This window comes from Aotus nancymaae, unplaced genomic scaffold, assembly GCF_030222135.1.
Source record: "Aotus nancymaae isolate 86718 unplaced genomic scaffold, 86718_ANA_hifiasm-v0.15.2.pri h1tg000033l, whole genome shotgun sequence".
Taxonomy (NCBI): domain Eukaryota; kingdom Metazoa; phylum Chordata; class Mammalia; order Primates; family Aotidae; genus Aotus; species Aotus nancymaae.
Genome location: NW_026988447.1, coordinates 14,090,117 through 14,107,286, shown reverse-complemented (window position 1 = coordinate 14,107,286; position 17,170 = coordinate 14,090,117). Strand labels below are relative to the sequence as shown.

Genomic DNA, 17,170 nt, shown 5'->3' with positions numbered 1-17,170 from the left:
ATTTTTGGCATGTGGTAGATTCAAATATTTGACAAGTGAATGAAAATTGAAGGAAATAAAGGGTATGAAGTTAATCTTAACAAAAACCTTATACTAATTTAGAGAATTTTATTAATGTGGCAGCAAGTCTATGTAGTGGTTTTTGGCTGAGTTTTATTTAAAGTTAATGGGTCAGAATTATGAAAATCAAAGTCTTTATTTTGTTTTCTTCCTCTGCTGACCTCTTCCTTAGTTCTTCATCCAAATTCTGGTTTACAACTCACTTATTACCACTGTTGGCTTATGATAAGAATTACATTTTGAAATTCATACTAAGTTGAATTTTAGACATTGTATCTAAAGACACTAACAAATATTCTTAGGATGGCTTAAGTTATTTTTTTTTTTTTTTACCAATTTTTAAAAGTGAGTATATAGAATTGTTTATAGCTAAAACTGAGTGCATCAAGAGCAGTTCCACTGTTGGGCTGTGTAGATAACTTGAAATGTTTTTGAATAAAAATAAGCATTAACTCTACTGAAGTTTATTTAGTTCTATAAATGTTTAGTGAATGCTTGCTATGGCAGGCATTGTGATTGATGAGAGGGACATAACAATGAAATAGGTAGTTTCTGTTCTCTAGAACCTCTCAGTCTAATGAAGAGACACCCATGTCAATAAATCATTGCAATACAGTGTGATACATACAATGCTGAAGAATGATGATAGTAAAAAAGAGAGTGAAAGTCAGTTCTGCTTCAGAAAAGGCTTTATGGTTAAAGAGACATGTAAGTTGGTGCTAGAAAGATCTGTGGGAGCTCATAAGGGAATTGAAGGGTGAAGGGCAGTATAGCACAGTGATTTAAGGGAGTAGACTCTAGAACTAGACTCTCTAGATTCAAATTTAACTTCTGCCATTTACATGCTATGCCTGGCTTTTTCTTTATTTATAATGGACCGTTTATAGTTATATGTGCCTTATTCTTTTGACTTGGAAGTTCTTTATCCCTTCTTCCTCAGCAGAGTGTAGTCCTTTTTTGTGCTGTGACTGTCATATGTATATATAATATATATGACAAATATATATATATCTTTTCTAGAGTGAAGTCCTTATGTGCCTTGTTTCTATGGTAGACTTTCTTTGAAGATGGGGGTCTACATCTTAATCATTTTCTATCTCCCATATGGAATGCATTGAGAGATACAGAAACATGTTAATTTTGAGTGAATGCATAAATCAATACATCACAGCCTAGTTTCTGTCCCAGCTATTATGTGGGGTCCAGGATTCTTACTCCCTGGCCCATACCTTTTATTTGCCTCCCAGTCTACACATACACTTGAAAAGGTGATTTCCATTAAGTGATTATTATTATAATCTTGATTTTTTTTTCTAGAACTCTGCTTCAGAAGTACATATTATGTAGGAATAATTAAATGTGAATTTTAAACTGTTTTTTTTTTGTACTACCTTACCTGAATTATACTTTGCTGGACCTGAGCCCTGCATTACCCAAAGTAATTCTGTGGAATGGATATATGATAGGTGTTACATAAAAGGGAGTTCTGTATTCAACGGAATTTCAGGAATCCAGGGTTAATGAAGATAAACTAGTTTGACTTTTCTGAGCCTTTAATATGCCATTTGCCAGCATTTGTTGTGAATCTCATTCGACCCATTTTTATGAGGGATTAGTGATCCATGGACTACACTGGACAAATGCTGCCTAAGTTTATGGGTTCATTTTAGCAAATAAGACTATTTACTGTCCTAGACTACCTCACCTCCCTAGAGCTGATGTGTATTCTATGTTGATACCTGGAATAGTCTCACCAGTTGGCAAATCATATCCCAACATGTAGAAAGCACTGTTAATATCAGCTGGTCTTGTTTTGACTCCTTTGCTGATTAAATATACCTGTGTGGAGTCTCTGAAAGAGCCCAACCCATATTCCTTATCCTTAACAACTCAGTGTAGTAGTCAGCCTTCCTAGTATAATTGTCTATAGATTAAACATCTGTTCTCTCCACCCATTTAGCATACTTTAAATTTGTATCTCTAACATGACATTAGATAGTGAGAACTTTTGAAACCACGAAAGCTACATATTTTGATATTTTAAAATACTGATATTTGCATTTTTAAAGTAAGTGTGAACTGGACAGAGACATTCTAAAAGGCCAGGAACAGTGGCTCACACCTGTAATCCAATGCTTTGGGAAGCCAAGATGAGGATGGCTTAAAGCCAGGAGTTTGAGACCAGCTTGACCATGATAGCAAGACCCCATCTCTGCAAAAAGCATATAAAATGTTAGCCAGGTGTGGTGGCGCACACCTGTAGTCCCAGCTACTCAGGAGGCCAAGGCAGGAGGATGGCTTGAGCCCAAGAGGTTGAGGCTACAGTGAGCTATGATTCCTCCATCTCAGTCTGGGCAACATAGTGAGACCTTAAGCCCTCATCACCAAAAAAAAAAAGGTTATTCGCTGTAGATGAAAAGAATAAAGAAAATTAAATGGCCTGTAATTCTGTCATTCAAAACTAATTACTGTGGACATTTTGATATACTTTTTTTTATATGCATGAATCAGGAGATATATATTTTTTTCTTTTTCCTTTTTTTTTTTTTTTTTTTTTTTTGAAACAGAGTCTCACTCTGTCACCCAGGCTAGAGTGCAGTGGCGTGATCTACACTCACTGCAACCTCTGCCTCCCAGGTTCAAGCAATTCTTCTGCCTCAGCCTCCTGAGTAGCTGACTGTAGGTGCACGCCACCATACCTGGCTAATTTTTTGTATTTTTACTGGAGACAAGTTTTCACCATATTGGCCAGACTGGTCTCAAACTCCTGACCTCGTGATCCACCTGCCTTGGTCTTCCAAAGTGCTGGGATTACAGGCATGAGCCACCGCACCTGGCCAATCAGGATATTTTTAGCCACAAAAAACAGAAAACTAGATCAAAGTTGTCTTAAATAATAGTTTATTATGTTATGTAACAAATCTGAAGTTAGCTTCTTTCAGGATTGGTTAATCCTACCTACCATACATTGATACCAGAGGTCTGGACTGGATTTTTTTTTGTCGAGGGAGAGGCATTTTTTTTTGCTTTTCCTTTTTAGATACAAGTAGTTACTGCAGCTACTATGTCCTACCATGACTACGTCAAAGCAGAATGAAAGATGAACTGTCTTGCACATCTCCCCTTATCCAGGAAAAATATCCCAAAATACCTGCTGTCCCAAGTAGGCTTTCTTTTATGTCTTATTGGCCAGGTCTGAATTACTTGCTCACACTGAAAAGATCTAAGTGAAAAAACTTCATGCTCTGGGAAGGGGCCATCCTCTGAGCACATTACCACCTCAATCTGAACAGAAATTGTAGTTCTGTTAACAAAGAAAGGCTGGCTTTGGAGAGGCAACTAACAGGATCTGCCAGATTACGTCTCTATGCACTTAAAAGTGACTTCTCCTAAACTGAATTCTCTTACTACTTCTCTATTGGCCTGGATAATCCAGAATCAAATATATAATTGTTGAAATTAAATGACTCAAAGATTGTGGGGGAAGAAGGTAAATAAACTAAGATTTTTTTTTACTGGTAAGTTTTTTAAAATCATGTTTAAAAAGTTAATATTACAGCTGTGAAGCTTGTATGAATTTGTGTGTTAGAACTTGACATCAGAGATTTATTTTTATATTTATTGTCTGTTTTGCTTTTGTGGTAGGTAGTTTTGGGCTGGGCTTCCAAACCTTGCTTTGCTGTTGAAGCCATTTGGTAGGTGAACCTGAGAAGGCTGACCCTACAGCTATAGAATTCCCATCCCCAAACACTCTTCAGTGTTTCATATGAGATACAGGTTTGTACAGCCATTCTTCACAAATATATTCCCCCCAAATCAAACAAGCTGGAAAAGATTTATTCTACAAAAAACTGGGCCTACAATTTTGATGCTACTACCAGGTGGTAGCAGAGTGTAAAAGTCACATATATTCTTAATTTCCCGCAATAGCCTTAATTTCAATTTGTTTGGGCTGTTTTGCTGACCCCAAAGCATATTGATATTTTATAAATTTTGCATTTTCAGTATTTATAACATCTCTGGCTGCTATATAGATATAGATAGATTTTTTTTTTAAGAGATGGAGTCTTGCTGCGTTTCCCAGGCTGAAGTGCAGTAGCTATTCATGGACACAATCCCACTACTGATCAGTATGGGAGTTTTGACCTGTTCCATTTCCTGTCAGGGCTGGTTCACCATCGCTTAGGCAATCTGGTGGTCCCCACTCCCAGGAGGTCACCATATTGATGCTGAACTTAGTGTAGACACCTGATCAGCGTAGCCCCTAACAGTCTAGAACTCCTAGCCTTAAGTACCCCTTAGCCTCCTAAGTGGCTGGGACTGCAGGTGCACACCACCCAACCAGACTATATACTTAAAAGTTTCATAAAAATAACCTTCTTAGGAGGGTGCTTCTTTTCATTTATAGTATAGCTCTTACGTGACTCAAGGGCATGGTTCAAACACCCAGGTCTGTATTTCATCACATTCAGATTTGGGGCCTTGTTTAGGTTCTTCAGTATTTATGTTTACTTAACTATAATTTTGGTATACTATAACTCTTTTTGAAAAAAAAAAAGCTTAACTTTAGATCTGATACAAAACAATCTCAGTTTTAAATCATATTAATTGTTGTTTTTTAAAGCTATATGCATTCACCTTTTAAACAACCTCTAACCCTTTGGTTTACCATCAGTCTTTGTTTGGTGGGTTGCTCACAACTCTTGAGCTAGTTTGCCATCAGAATGTGTAAGCTTGCTTTCTTCGCTCTTCTTTAGCTCTATAGCCCATGGAAGGGAAGGCATTAGTTTGCCCTTTTAGTTTTAGCCTCTGCAACTTGGTCCTGATCTCTGGATTTATTCTAGGAGAACCCATTTATCAGGTCTAAACAGTCTGTAAACCTTCATAAGTTTATATCTAACTTCCTTCATGGCGTCAGTTGGATTTTACATGTCTTTGACTCTCAGAATATGTGAATGATTCTAACCGGATTCTGCATAAGCCTTTGTCTGACTGTAGTCACACCTAAGTTCATTGTCTTGACATTGTTAGGCTTCTGTTGGATCTTTCATATCTCTAAACCACTTTTTCATATTTTTAATCCTTCCTAGAAGTTAAAAATAGTTCTTTTTAAAATCTGCCTGCTTTTTTTCTTCTATATTTCCATTTCTACTTTGTTTGTTTGTTTAAGAGCCAGGGCCTCACTCTGTTGCCGAGGCTGGAGTGTAGTGGTGCAATCATAGCTCACTGTAGCCTTGACTTCCTTGCCTCAAGTGATCCTCATTCCTCACCCTCTTGAGTAGCTAGGACTACAGGTACATGCCACCATGCCCAGCTAATTTTTAATTTTTTTTTTTTTCAGAGATAGGGCTTGCTCTCCTGGCCAGGCTGTTCTTGAACTCCTGGCCTCAAGCAGTCTTCCCACCTTGGCCTCCCAAAGTGTTGGGATTACAGATGTGAGCCACTGCCTGCACCCTGTTTCTACTTTTATTACTTTAGTCTTACTGTATTACTTGAGGTACTAGTCACTTGTTAGGCTCTGACTATTCCTGACATTTCATTTTTTCACATTGTAATTGATTGTGGTTTTATCTTTAGCAAGTGTAATTTTATGCGTGTCTCAAGCATGTACTTACTAAGTGGCTTCATTTGTCTTTTATGTTCCTTACTTGATAGGATTTTCATACTCTTTCTATGTCCGTTATTTAGGATTTCTGGGCTACATTTCTTATTTCCAGGTTCTTAATGTGTTCCTCGGGGTTGGATTGCTGGAAATTTAACCCTCTGGTTAAGTAGAACATTAATATGCTATATTCTTGCTAACTTTACAGAGTGTTTTCTTTTAGTGACTATTATTTTACAGCAGATAATGAAAAATAATCCAAAAATACTCATCAAACATGCAAAACAATACCTTAAGTTGTTCATTACCGAGTGTATTAATTTTGCAAAAGGATCTGAGCCAATGATTCTGTAACTGTATATGTAGTCGGTACTTTATAAATGCTTATTGAATGAAGAGCTTTCCTGGCATGCATTACTTTATTACAGCCACTCTTATTCTTGGACAGTTTGTTGTATACCCCAAAATAGAGGAATAGAATGTTTTTTGTTTGTTTGTTTTTTGTTTTGAAATGGAGTCTCACTCTGTTGCCCAGGAGTGCAGTGGTGCGATCTCAGCTCACTGCAACCTCTGCCTCCTAGGCTCAGGCAATTCTTGTGCCTCAACCTCCTGAGCAGCTGGGACCACAGGCACACGCCCCATGCCCAGCTAATTTTTTGTATTTTAGTAGAGACAGGGTTTCACTGCGTTGCCTAGGTTGGTTGCGATCTCCTAAGCTTAGGTAACACTGAGCTCAGGCAATCGGCCTGCCTCGACCTCCCAAAGTGCTGGGATTACAGGCGTGAGCCACCACACCCGGCCTAGGATGTTTTAAATTTGATATCTCTCAAAATTTTTCATAGCCTTCATAGCTGGCCAGCATCATATCAAAGAGATTATTGTTAAAGCTTTATCCATTGTAGTTCAAGACCAGCCTGGGCAACTTGATTAAACACTGCCTCTACAAAAAATACAAAAATTAGTCCAGTGTGGTGGTGCACACCTATTTTCCCAGCTGCTCAGGAGGCTGAGATGGGAGGATTGCTTGAGCTAAGGAGGTTGAGGTTGCAGTGAGCCGTGATCGTGCCATTGCACTCTAGCCTGAGAGACAGATGAGACCCTGTCTCAAAAGAGAAAAAAATGGTAGAGCATGCTTCAGGCATCATTTAAGACTCTGACTCTATTTCTCTGCATTTATCTTGGCTTTGCCTTTTGTGTGATGCCCATGTCCTCAGGTTGGCTTTCTTCATGATGACAGGATGGCTACCAACAGTAATTTGGGCTGTTTGCCTCTTTGAGCTATGTAATTTAGAATCCAGAGGGCAGGGAGGGTTGTGGGTTGTTTCCCACAACCACTGAACAAAACACTTTGAACTGTAATATAGACAATGGACTTTGGATGATAATGATGTCAATGTAGGTTTACCAATTGTAGCAAATGTACCATCTGGTGTGGGATTTTGAAAGCAGAGGAGGCTGTACATATGTGGGATTAGGTCATATATGGGAAATCTCTATACCTGTAGTTCAGTTGTGCTTTGAACCTAAATCTACTCTAAAAAATTAAAGTTTTTTTGTTTTTTGTGTTTATAAATGAGTCCAGGCTTGGTGGTTCACACCTTTATCCCAGGACTTTGGGTGATAGAGGCAGGAGGATCACATGAGGCCCAGAGTTCAAGACCAACCTGGGCAACATAGTGAGACCTCGTCTCTACCAAAAGAATGTTGAATTAGCTGGGTATGATGGTGCACACCTGTAGTCCTAGCTACTTGGAAGACTGGAGCAGGAGGATCACTTGAGCCCAGGAGTTTTGAGGCTACAACAAGCTATGATTGTACTAGTGCATTCCAGCCTGAGCAACAGTGGGAGATTGTCTGTAAAAACAACAACAAAAAAAGAAATCAAAGTAGACGTAACTGTGTATGCAGACATGGAAATGTCTCTGGAAATAGCAAGGCGTAAGACATCACATGAAGGATAATCCCCTATATGCTTTTAAATGTCATCCATATTGATCTATATCTAGATGTAAAGCAAAGAAATAAGACAACAAGGATGCACATTGGGCTTTACAGGGTCACTCTGGGGAGGGGCCCGTGGGGATGGTGCAGAAGTGGAGAGGCAAATGGGGATTTTGCTTTGAGTCTTTTAAAACAAGAATGTGCTCACATTTTAATCTTTTGAAAATATATTCATATAACAGGAAAACCATTTTTTAAATACTGGTTATATATGCTCATTATATAGAAAACCTAAAAGTATATTTCACAACACAGAGTTAGCCTTGCTTAGATTGCATACATTTTCTTGCAGTGGTTTTGATTGTTGTTGTTTTTATTGTTATAGATAGGCTCTCAATGTATTGTAGTTTTCCTTCTAGCTTTTTAAAAACTCAGTTGTATCCATGGGAATTTTTCATTGTCATTAAAAATTCTTGGAAAACACTTCCATTGGTTGTGTAATTATGACACATTTATACCATGAAATATTAACATTTCTCTATTATTGAGACAAGTTCATTGCTCCCATCTTTATATATAAATATACCTTTACAGTGTTCATTGTTTCCTTATGATTAGTCAATTTTTAAGTGAAATACTACCTTTATTAAAAGATGCAAATTTTAAATTTTAACATAAATGAGGCCAGCCTCCTTCGCTCATACCCGTAATCCCAACTCTTGGGAGGCTAAGGTAGGAAGATGGCTCGAGCTGAGGAATTGGAGACCAGCCTGGGCAACATAGTGAGATCCCATCTCTATAAAAAATAAAAAAATTAGCTGCCATGGTGGTGCACACCTGTAGTCACAACTACTCAGGAGTCTGAGGTGGGAAGATTGCTTGCACCTGGGAGATCATGATCACATCACTGCATACCAGCCTGGGTAACAGAGCAAGACACTGTCACAAAGCAAAACAAACAAAAAACCCAAATAAATAAATAAAGTAGGCTGGCAGAGTGGCTCACATCTGTAATTCCAGCACTTTGGGAAGCTGAGGCAGGCGGATCACTTGAGATCAGGAGTTCAAGACCAATCTGGCCAGCATGGTGAAACTCCATCTCTACTAAAATTACAAAAATTAGCCAGGCGTAGTGGTGCGTGTCTGTAGTCCCAGCGCCTGGGAGGCTGGGGCAGGAGAAGGGCTTCAACCTGGGAGGTGGAAGTTGTAGTGAGCCGAGATTGTGCCATTGCTCTCCAGCCTAGGTGACAAAGCAAGATTCCATCTCAAAAAAATGAAATAAATTATATAGCTTTTTTTCTTTTTAAAGCAGAAATGGAAATACAGCCTTTTCTTTCACAACATAGTGCATGAATTTTGATAAAGCAGTAGACTGATCTAGTTGCTTTTGCTATTATCTCTTTCTCATTCTCTGTTCTTTGGCATTCTTTCCCATCTGTGAAAGTCTCTATATTCCTCCCTTAATGCTTTGACATTTTTAAAAAATTTCTAAAACAGAGCCAGCTTGAATCAATCATTCTGTTTTTTATGAATAGTCAGTTCCTCCAGGCAGTGAATTAGCACTTAGAAAACATTGGCATTATGTTTCTCCATCCTGATTATCTATATAGGTGACCTGGAGTGCCTTTAAAGAGAAGCATTGTGTCCACTCCTCAGATCTAAAGATGAAATTCTAGGTTAGGTGTGGTGGCTCATGCGTGTAATTCTAGCACTTTGGGAAGCCAAGGCATGAGATCACTTGAGCCCAGGAGTTTGAGACTAGCCTAGGCAACACGGTGAGACCTTGTCTCTACAAAAATAAACATAAAAAAATTAGTCAGGCATAGTGGTGCATACTTGTAGTCCCAGCTATTCAGGAGGCACAGGTAGGAGTATTGCTTGACCCCTGCAGGTCAAGGCTGTAGTGAGCCATGATCATGCCACTGCATTCCAGCCTGAGCAACAGAGTAAGACCCTGTCTTAAAAAAATAAATAAATAAATAAAGATGAAATCCTGTTTTTACTAATTCTAAGCAGTTTTTATTGTTGCAGCTGCAGTTTTGTTCTGGGTTGTTGGGTTTTAAACAATTATTATTTGCAGGCAGGCATGGTGGCAGGCACCTGTAATCCCAGCTACTCAGGAGACTGAGTCAGGAGAATTGCTTGAACCCGGGGCATGGTGGGGGGAGGGCAGAGGTTGCAGTGAGCTGAGATCGTGCCATTGCACTCCAGCCTGGGCAACAAAGTGAGACTGTGTCTCAAAAAAATAAATTAATTAATTAAAAATTATCATTTGCTTTAGTGAAATTTGGAAGTGTATTTGTTATATAATTGTGACACAGGATTTTTCTCAGCCACTTTGCCAACCAGAGACCTCCACAGCCAGCATTGCCCCCCTCCAACATCTGCCCAGGCCTTGCTCGGCCCCAGGCCTGCTGCTGGAGGTACCCTGCCCACTCAGCCCACCTGTGTTACAGCTTGTACTGTGTTTGGCGGTTCCTGAGCTCTTGTTCTGCTTCCAAGAAGAACAAGAATACACTGATAATTGAAGGATGAGGATGGACAAAGAAGAATTTTACGGAGCAACAGGACAGCTCTCAGTGGAGAGGGGACTTGGGATGGTCCCCCACCCCATAGTCGGATGGTTTCTCTCCCAGTATGGCTGAGTCCAGGGCTTTTATGGGCTCAGAATAGGGGAGTGCATACTAATTGGTTTATGAGTATTCAAAGAAAGACTAAAGCAAAGGCACCACTCAAAGGTGGGCACAGCAATATAGAAAAACAATTAGGAAAGGGTAGGTATATGTAAAATAGGTGAAGGGTAGAGATGAGAGGAAAACCACAAATGGGAAGATGGGTTGTCAGTCTGGTCCATGGATTTGACGTGTAGCTTGGCTTTCAGGCTTTAAACTGCCTGGCTTGGAGGTGGAGTTTCACCAGGGACGGCCCCCATCTGCCTAGGCATTTGTCTGCCTCCTGCCATTAACAGTAGCATTATAGAATGTTGAAGACTTTGCTCTTTAAAGGAATACTATGGTAAATACCTTTTTATTTTTTATTTTATTTTATTTTTTATTTTATTTTAGATGAAGTCTTGCTCCACTGCCCAGGCTGGAGTGCAGTGATGCGATCTCGGCTTACTGCAACCTCCTGCTCCTAGGTTCAAGCAATTCTCCTGCCTCAGCCTCCTGAGTAGCTGAGATTACAGGGGCGCACCACTACAGCCAGCTAATTTTTGTATTTTTAGTAGCGATAGGGTTTCACCGTGTTGGCCAGGCTGATCTCGAACTCCTGACCTCAAGTGATCCACTTGCCTCGGCCTCCCAAATTGCTGGGATTACTGGTGTGAGGCACCACACCCAGCCTATGCCTTTTTTAAAATATAGGCTATCATCTCTCTATTTTTGTAAATGTGGACAGTATTTCTTCTAAAGACAAACATTAAGATGTTTTCTGGTTCAGGCTACAGTATTAAGCAGTAATTCATCTTTGTTTGTGAACTAGATAACATTTTTCTATATAGAAATATCTTGTGTATTTTAGTTGAGTTTATTACTTTAAGAAAATAGATTCTTGTTTAGTTCACTAATTCTCAAAAGTGTGGTGTCCCCAACTGACAGCATCACCTGGGAACATACTAGAAATACACATTCTTGGTCCCCACCCCAGATCTGCTATTCAGAAACTCAAGGTAGAGTCCAGCAACCTGTGCCTTAAAAAGCCCTTTGGGTTCCACTATATGCTAAAGTTTGATAACTACCGGTTCAGATAGTTTATATACAGCGACTAGAAATCTCAGCTTTTATCACTTGAGGACTGCATTTGGTTTATTTCCAAGTGGCTTAGGAACTGTGGCAGTTCTATAGATGAAAAGCTGATAGCATGGGCAGCCCCACAAGAGTTGCTTTCATTGTTTGTTTCCAGTGGTTGGGATTTTTTTTTTTTTTTTTTTTTGACAGAGTCTTGCTCTGTCGCCAGGCTGGAGTGCAGTGGTGTGATCTTGGCTCACTACAACCTCCGCCTCCCAGGTTCAAGCAGTTCCCCTGCCTCAGCCTCCCGAGTAGCTGGGACTATAGGCAGTGCCACCATACCCAGCTAATTTTTTTTTTTTTTTTAATGTATTTTTACTAGAGACAGGGTTTCACCATGTTGGCCATGAACTCCTGACCTCGTGATCTGCCCACCTTGGCCTCCCAAAGTACTGGGATTACAGATGTGAGACAAAATGGGAACTCTTCTTTAAAAGAACTGGCTCTCCAGCCAGGGGTGGTTACTCACACTTAGAATTCCAGCACTTTGGGAGGCCAAGGCAGGTGGATCGCCTGAGGTCAGGAGTTCAAGACCAGCCTGGTCAACATGGGAAAACCCCATCTCTACTAAAAGTACAAAAAGTTAGCCAGACGTGATGGTGGGCACCCAGAATCCCAGCTACTTGGGAGGCTGAGGCAGGAGAATCACTTGAACCTGGGAGGTGGAGATTGCAGTGAGCCCAGATTGCACCATTGCACTCCAGCCTGGGCAAGAAGAGGAAAATTCCATCTCAAAAAAAGAAAAAAAATCTATGGCTGGGCTCCGTGGCTCATACTTGTGATCCCAGCACTTTGGGAGGCCAAGGTGGGTGGATCACAAGGTCAGGAGTTCAAGACCAGCCTGACCAACATGGTGAAACCCTGTGTCTACTAAAAATACAAAAATTAGCCTGGAGTGGTGGCATGTGCCTATAATCCCAGCTACTCAGGAGGCTAAGGCAGGAGAATCACTTGATCCTGGGAGGTGGAGATTGCAGTGAGCTGAGACCGAGTCACTGTATTCCAGCCTGGTAGAGCGAGATTTCGTCTCAAACAAACAAACAAAAAATCTACAGCAGATACATATATTTTTTAATTTGTTTAACTTAGGAACATAATTGCTTGCAAGAAGTGTAACTGGTTTGGAGTGGTATCTGCCTGGCATTATCTATACATCTTGTTCATGCTATGGATTAGAATCAGTGACTGGAAAACTGTTAAAGGAAAGCTTACAACGTTCCCTTTATGCATATTGAGAAGTGAACGATTTCCCAAAGCAAGGGTAAATCTAACAACTTTATTTTCTAAGTGTTTATAATTCAAGAGTGAGGGAGGAGTGGAATATTTTTTAAGAAGGCCCTTACCCAATCAAATGAATCTGCAATTTCTAACTAGTTTATAGCAAAAGATGTGGAGAATTTAGTATTCAGAATTTCCTGTGATTCTTTGTTTGCTTGTAGACTCAGGTGAGATTAATAAAACTGAGACAAGAAGGCAACACTCTGAAATTAACCCGTCCCTTTTGGTGTGTAGACCTACCCACATGCTAATCAACATTCTATATCTACAGTCTCTTTATGCTGGTATTATTTAATCCATTTCCACATACAACTTATCTACTTTCTAAGCGGAGTAAAAGGTTTAAACTGATGACTTTTAAGATACATAAAACAGGCTGAGCACTGTGGTACACACTTGTGATCCCACATGTTGGGAGGCTGAGGTGGGAGGATGGCCTGAGCCTGGGAGTTCAAGACCAGTCTAGACAACGTGGTGAAATTCCATCTCTAGAAACAAAATTTTAAATAGCTGATTGTGGTGCGCACACCACAGTCCGAGCTACTGGGAGGTAGAGGTAGGAGGATGGCTTGAACCCAGGAGGCAAAGGTTGCAGGGAGCTATGGTCGTGGCACTGTACTCCATCTTGGGCAACAGAGTGAGACACTGTCTCAAGAGGAAAAAGAAAAAGATATAAAACATACCTAAAATTGACAACAGGCTAACAGATTTTTTCCATCTCTGAGAACATAATATGTAACTATACAATTCCTTGTAAAATACTTTATTTGATAATAATAAGTGAAAATTTTATTATTGACTCAGTGTAATAGGTCAGATATTTTGAAAAGACTTTAGTCAGAAATGAAATTTGCAGAGAATTTATATGAAACAGATTTTTTTTTTGGATTTTCAAGTTCAATTTCTTTCTTTTTCTTTCTTTTTTTTTTTTTTTTCCTTTCTTTGAGACAGGGTCTCTGTTACCCAGGCTGGAATGCAGTGGGGTGATCACAGTTCACTGTAGCCTGGAGCTCGCAGGCTCAAGCAGTCCTCACACCTCAGCTTCCCGAGTAGATGGGACTACAGGCTCCTGCCACTACGCTTGGCTAAATTTGTATTTGTTGAGATGAGGTTTTGCCATGTTGCCCAGGCCAGTCTCCAGCTCCAGGGTCATGTGATCTGCCTGCCTTGGCCTCTCAAAGTGCTGGGATTACAGGCATGAGTCACTGTGCCTGGCCCTCAAGTTCAATTCCTAACTAAATAATAGACCTCAAGTTACTTGGGGTAGGAGTGGGGAATCTAATAAATGGAGACTATGTGGAAAAGATTAAAGGTATAGTATTTGTTTTGTCTGCATGAAATAAAAAGAATGTTTTTTGAAATTTTTCTTCAGTCTACCCTAATGACTTTTTCTTCAGTCTACCTTCATGGTCCTTGATTTTCTTCAAATTGGAGAAATTAGTTTCCAGTATTATGTTTGACTTTGTTCATAAACTACTACATGTCAGTTTATCTTAGCCAGCTATTTTATTTGTTTATAATTTTCTAGTTGTCTGAGGGAAGCCAAAAGCATGCAAGCCTACAGAAAAGCATTGAAAAAGCTAAAATTGGCCGATGTGAAACGGTAAGTTTGTATCTATAGATTCTTTTAATAATGACAATTCTAAATATCTAAATATTAGAGTAAGGACACAGAGCTTCCTGTGAGGAGGATGCATTTCCACCAGAAGAGAAGGGGATCATAGCTAAAGATATATGAACATTTGACCTGGTAGGATTCACTAATTGTGAGTCTAGATTTTATTATATTTGGCAGCATAACATAGAAGCATAAACCCTAGAGCCAGACTGCCTGAGTTTGAAAGTCTCCTAAATTCTGTTTTCACTTTTCTCTGTTGCAAAATGGGGAATAATAAAATCTATTACACTTCATTGGGTTATTGTGTGGATTAAACTAGTTAATATTTGTGGCCGGGCGCGGTGGCTCAAGCCTGTAATCCCAGCACTTTGGGAGGCCGAGGCGGGTGGATCACGAGGTCGAGAGATCGAGACCATCCTGGTCAACATTGTGAAACCCCGTCTCTACTAATACAAAAAAATTAGCTGGGCACGGTGGCGCGTGCCTGTAATCCCAGCTACTCAGGAGGCTGAGGCAGGAGAATTGCCTGAACCCAGGAGGCGGAGGTTGCGGTGAGCCGAGATCGCGCCATTGCACTCCAGCCTGGGTAACAAGAGCGAGACTCCGTCTCAAAAAAAAAAACTAGTTAATATTTGCAAAGCACCTAGAAGAAGACCTGGTACATGGTAAGCCCTATGTAAATGTTTATGTAAATTTTTAAGAGTCTTTTAAAAAAAGTTTTTGCACAAAACAAACTGAAAACCATCAACATAGTATTTTTGTGGCCTTGTAATATTTTAAAATTCTTAAAATAAATATTGACCTACCATTTTATTAAGTGTTAGGTTAGAGATTTTTAAAATCATTTCACTTTCTATTTTCATCATTATCTCAACTATAGATTTATGACTTTAAAAAAATACTGAAGATCAGCATGAACCACTAAGCATTTCATCCAAGTCTCTATTTATGTCACTCGATTGGGAAAGAAAGCAACTGGAAAACTTGTCACATAGTAGAAAGGGATATAGCAAAGCTTTACAGTGGCTTTATGCTTTCTAAGTTATTTCCCATATATTCTTTCATGTGTGTCATGAGCACAGTCCCAGATAGAAATTGGAGAATGGTCATTTCTGAAGAATATTCAAGGAAAGGCAAATTCTGGGCATAACCTGAAGCTGTTCTGTTTCTTCTTCAGTTGACAATAGCAACTACCACTTCTTTATTTGATTCTTTTTGTTTTTTGAAACACTGGTAATAACTTGTAGAACCACCTTCAACTAATGGTGACATATGTGTGTCCAGAAGTTGTCAGCCAGTCTACTGTTACTCAGTCCACTGGAACCAGTGCATCTGGGAGTGGTTGGTGGGGAACCCACCAGCAAACATAGTTGCTGCCTGCAGATACCAGAAGAGTTTAGTGGTTCAGAAATGTTCCTAAGAAAGATGAAGTCTTGTGCTTATCCTGAGCTCACCAGCCAGGACTTTTCAGAACTACCTAACCCCTGTCTGCTAGATGTTACTTGTGATGATGGTGGTGATGCTGCTGCTGGTAAAGAAGAACACTAGCTAACATGTATATTCTGCTTATTCTGAGCCAGGCAATTACTGTTCTAAATGCATTTTGTATATTTATTGAATCCTACTAGCAGTCTAGAAGGGTGGCTACCATTACTGTTTCCATTTTGCTTTTGAGGAACTGGAGGCACAAAGAGGTTAAATAACTTGGCAAAGATCTCAGTGCAAGTAACTGTCTAACATTGTTTCAATGCATGATATCTGGAAAACTATAATTATATTCACCGCTCTGCTTCTCCTGTCTTCCTTAACTTTTTTCTCCTCTTGTTTCTTTTTTTGGTTTGTTTTTTAGAGATGGAGTATCTCTGTATTGCTCAGGTTGGCTTTGAACTCCTGGGCTCAAGTGATCCTCCTGCCTCAGTCTCTTAAGTAGCTGGTACTACAGGCAGACACCACCACACTTGGTAACAGTGGTTTTTTGGTTTTTTTTTTTTTAAGCATGTATAATTTGGGTATTGATGGCAAATAATGACCATCTTCTTATATTCTAGTTATTTAAAAATCTCTACTGAGCTATGCTAATATGATATACACTAACCATGTGTGGCTATTTATATTTAAATAAAAATTAGCTACAATTAAATTTAGTCTCTCAGTCATAGTGGCCACATTGCATATGTTGAGTCACCATATGTGTCTAGTGGCTCTTGCAGTGGAGAGTGCAAATCTAGAACGTTTTCCTCACTGCTGAGAGTTCTGTTGGGCTCTGCTGCTTCCAAGCGTGTTGCTCTGTATATGAAGTCTCTTGTACAAATACTAGCAAAGGAACGTTCTTCACTTTGGAACCAAAAGGAACTAAAAGCAAAGTTGAAAAATACAAGTAAAAAATACAAGGTAGCTGGAAACCTTACAAGTCCTGTTAGACAGTTTGAATTTTACTTGATTTTGCCGCAGATTTATCCTGTAATTCTGTACTATAATCTTTGCCAGCATTTGGATTTTGTTTGGGCTTACTTTTCAGGTTTCAGAAATACAAATTGAATACATATAGCACTATGATTTCTACCTGCTAGTGAGAAATATGGCTAGACATTCCAAATTGTTTTTATTGGATCATATTGTATTTTGAAGCTTTATTCTGATTTTACCTTTAAAGAACAGGTGGTGGGAGGCCTCAGGCTACAATTGTTATTTCTTTAAATGTATATAAAATATAAATAATATATTTAAATATTCTTAAAATTTTTTAAATGTCTAGAACACTTTTAAGGATAATTGTATAATGATCGATGTTGACTTAAGACGTCACATACATAGACATAATCTTGTGAAACTACTCAAAAAATAGTGTAATTCTTTTCTCTAACATATGACAACATGATCATC

The 17,170-nt window shown here is 39.3% G+C and overlaps 1 protein-coding gene across 4 annotated transcripts in view; it reads left to right on the top strand.

Moving 5' to 3' along the window:
* Window positions 1-17,170, top strand: part of MND1 (meiotic nuclear divisions 1) — a 62,963-nt gene that overhangs the window by 29,943 nt on the left and 15,850 nt on the right. For 3 of the 4 annotated variants that reach the window (XM_012448526.2, XM_012448525.2, XM_064383808.1), the window contains one exon: window positions 14,198-14,272. The exons of the other annotated variant lie outside the window; for it this stretch is intronic. In XM_012448526.2, the coding sequence (XP_012303949.2) occupies window positions 14,198-14,272 (75 nt within the window). The remainder of the gene's footprint in view (window positions 1-14,197; window positions 14,273-17,170) is intronic. 4 annotated transcript variants of the gene reach the window in all.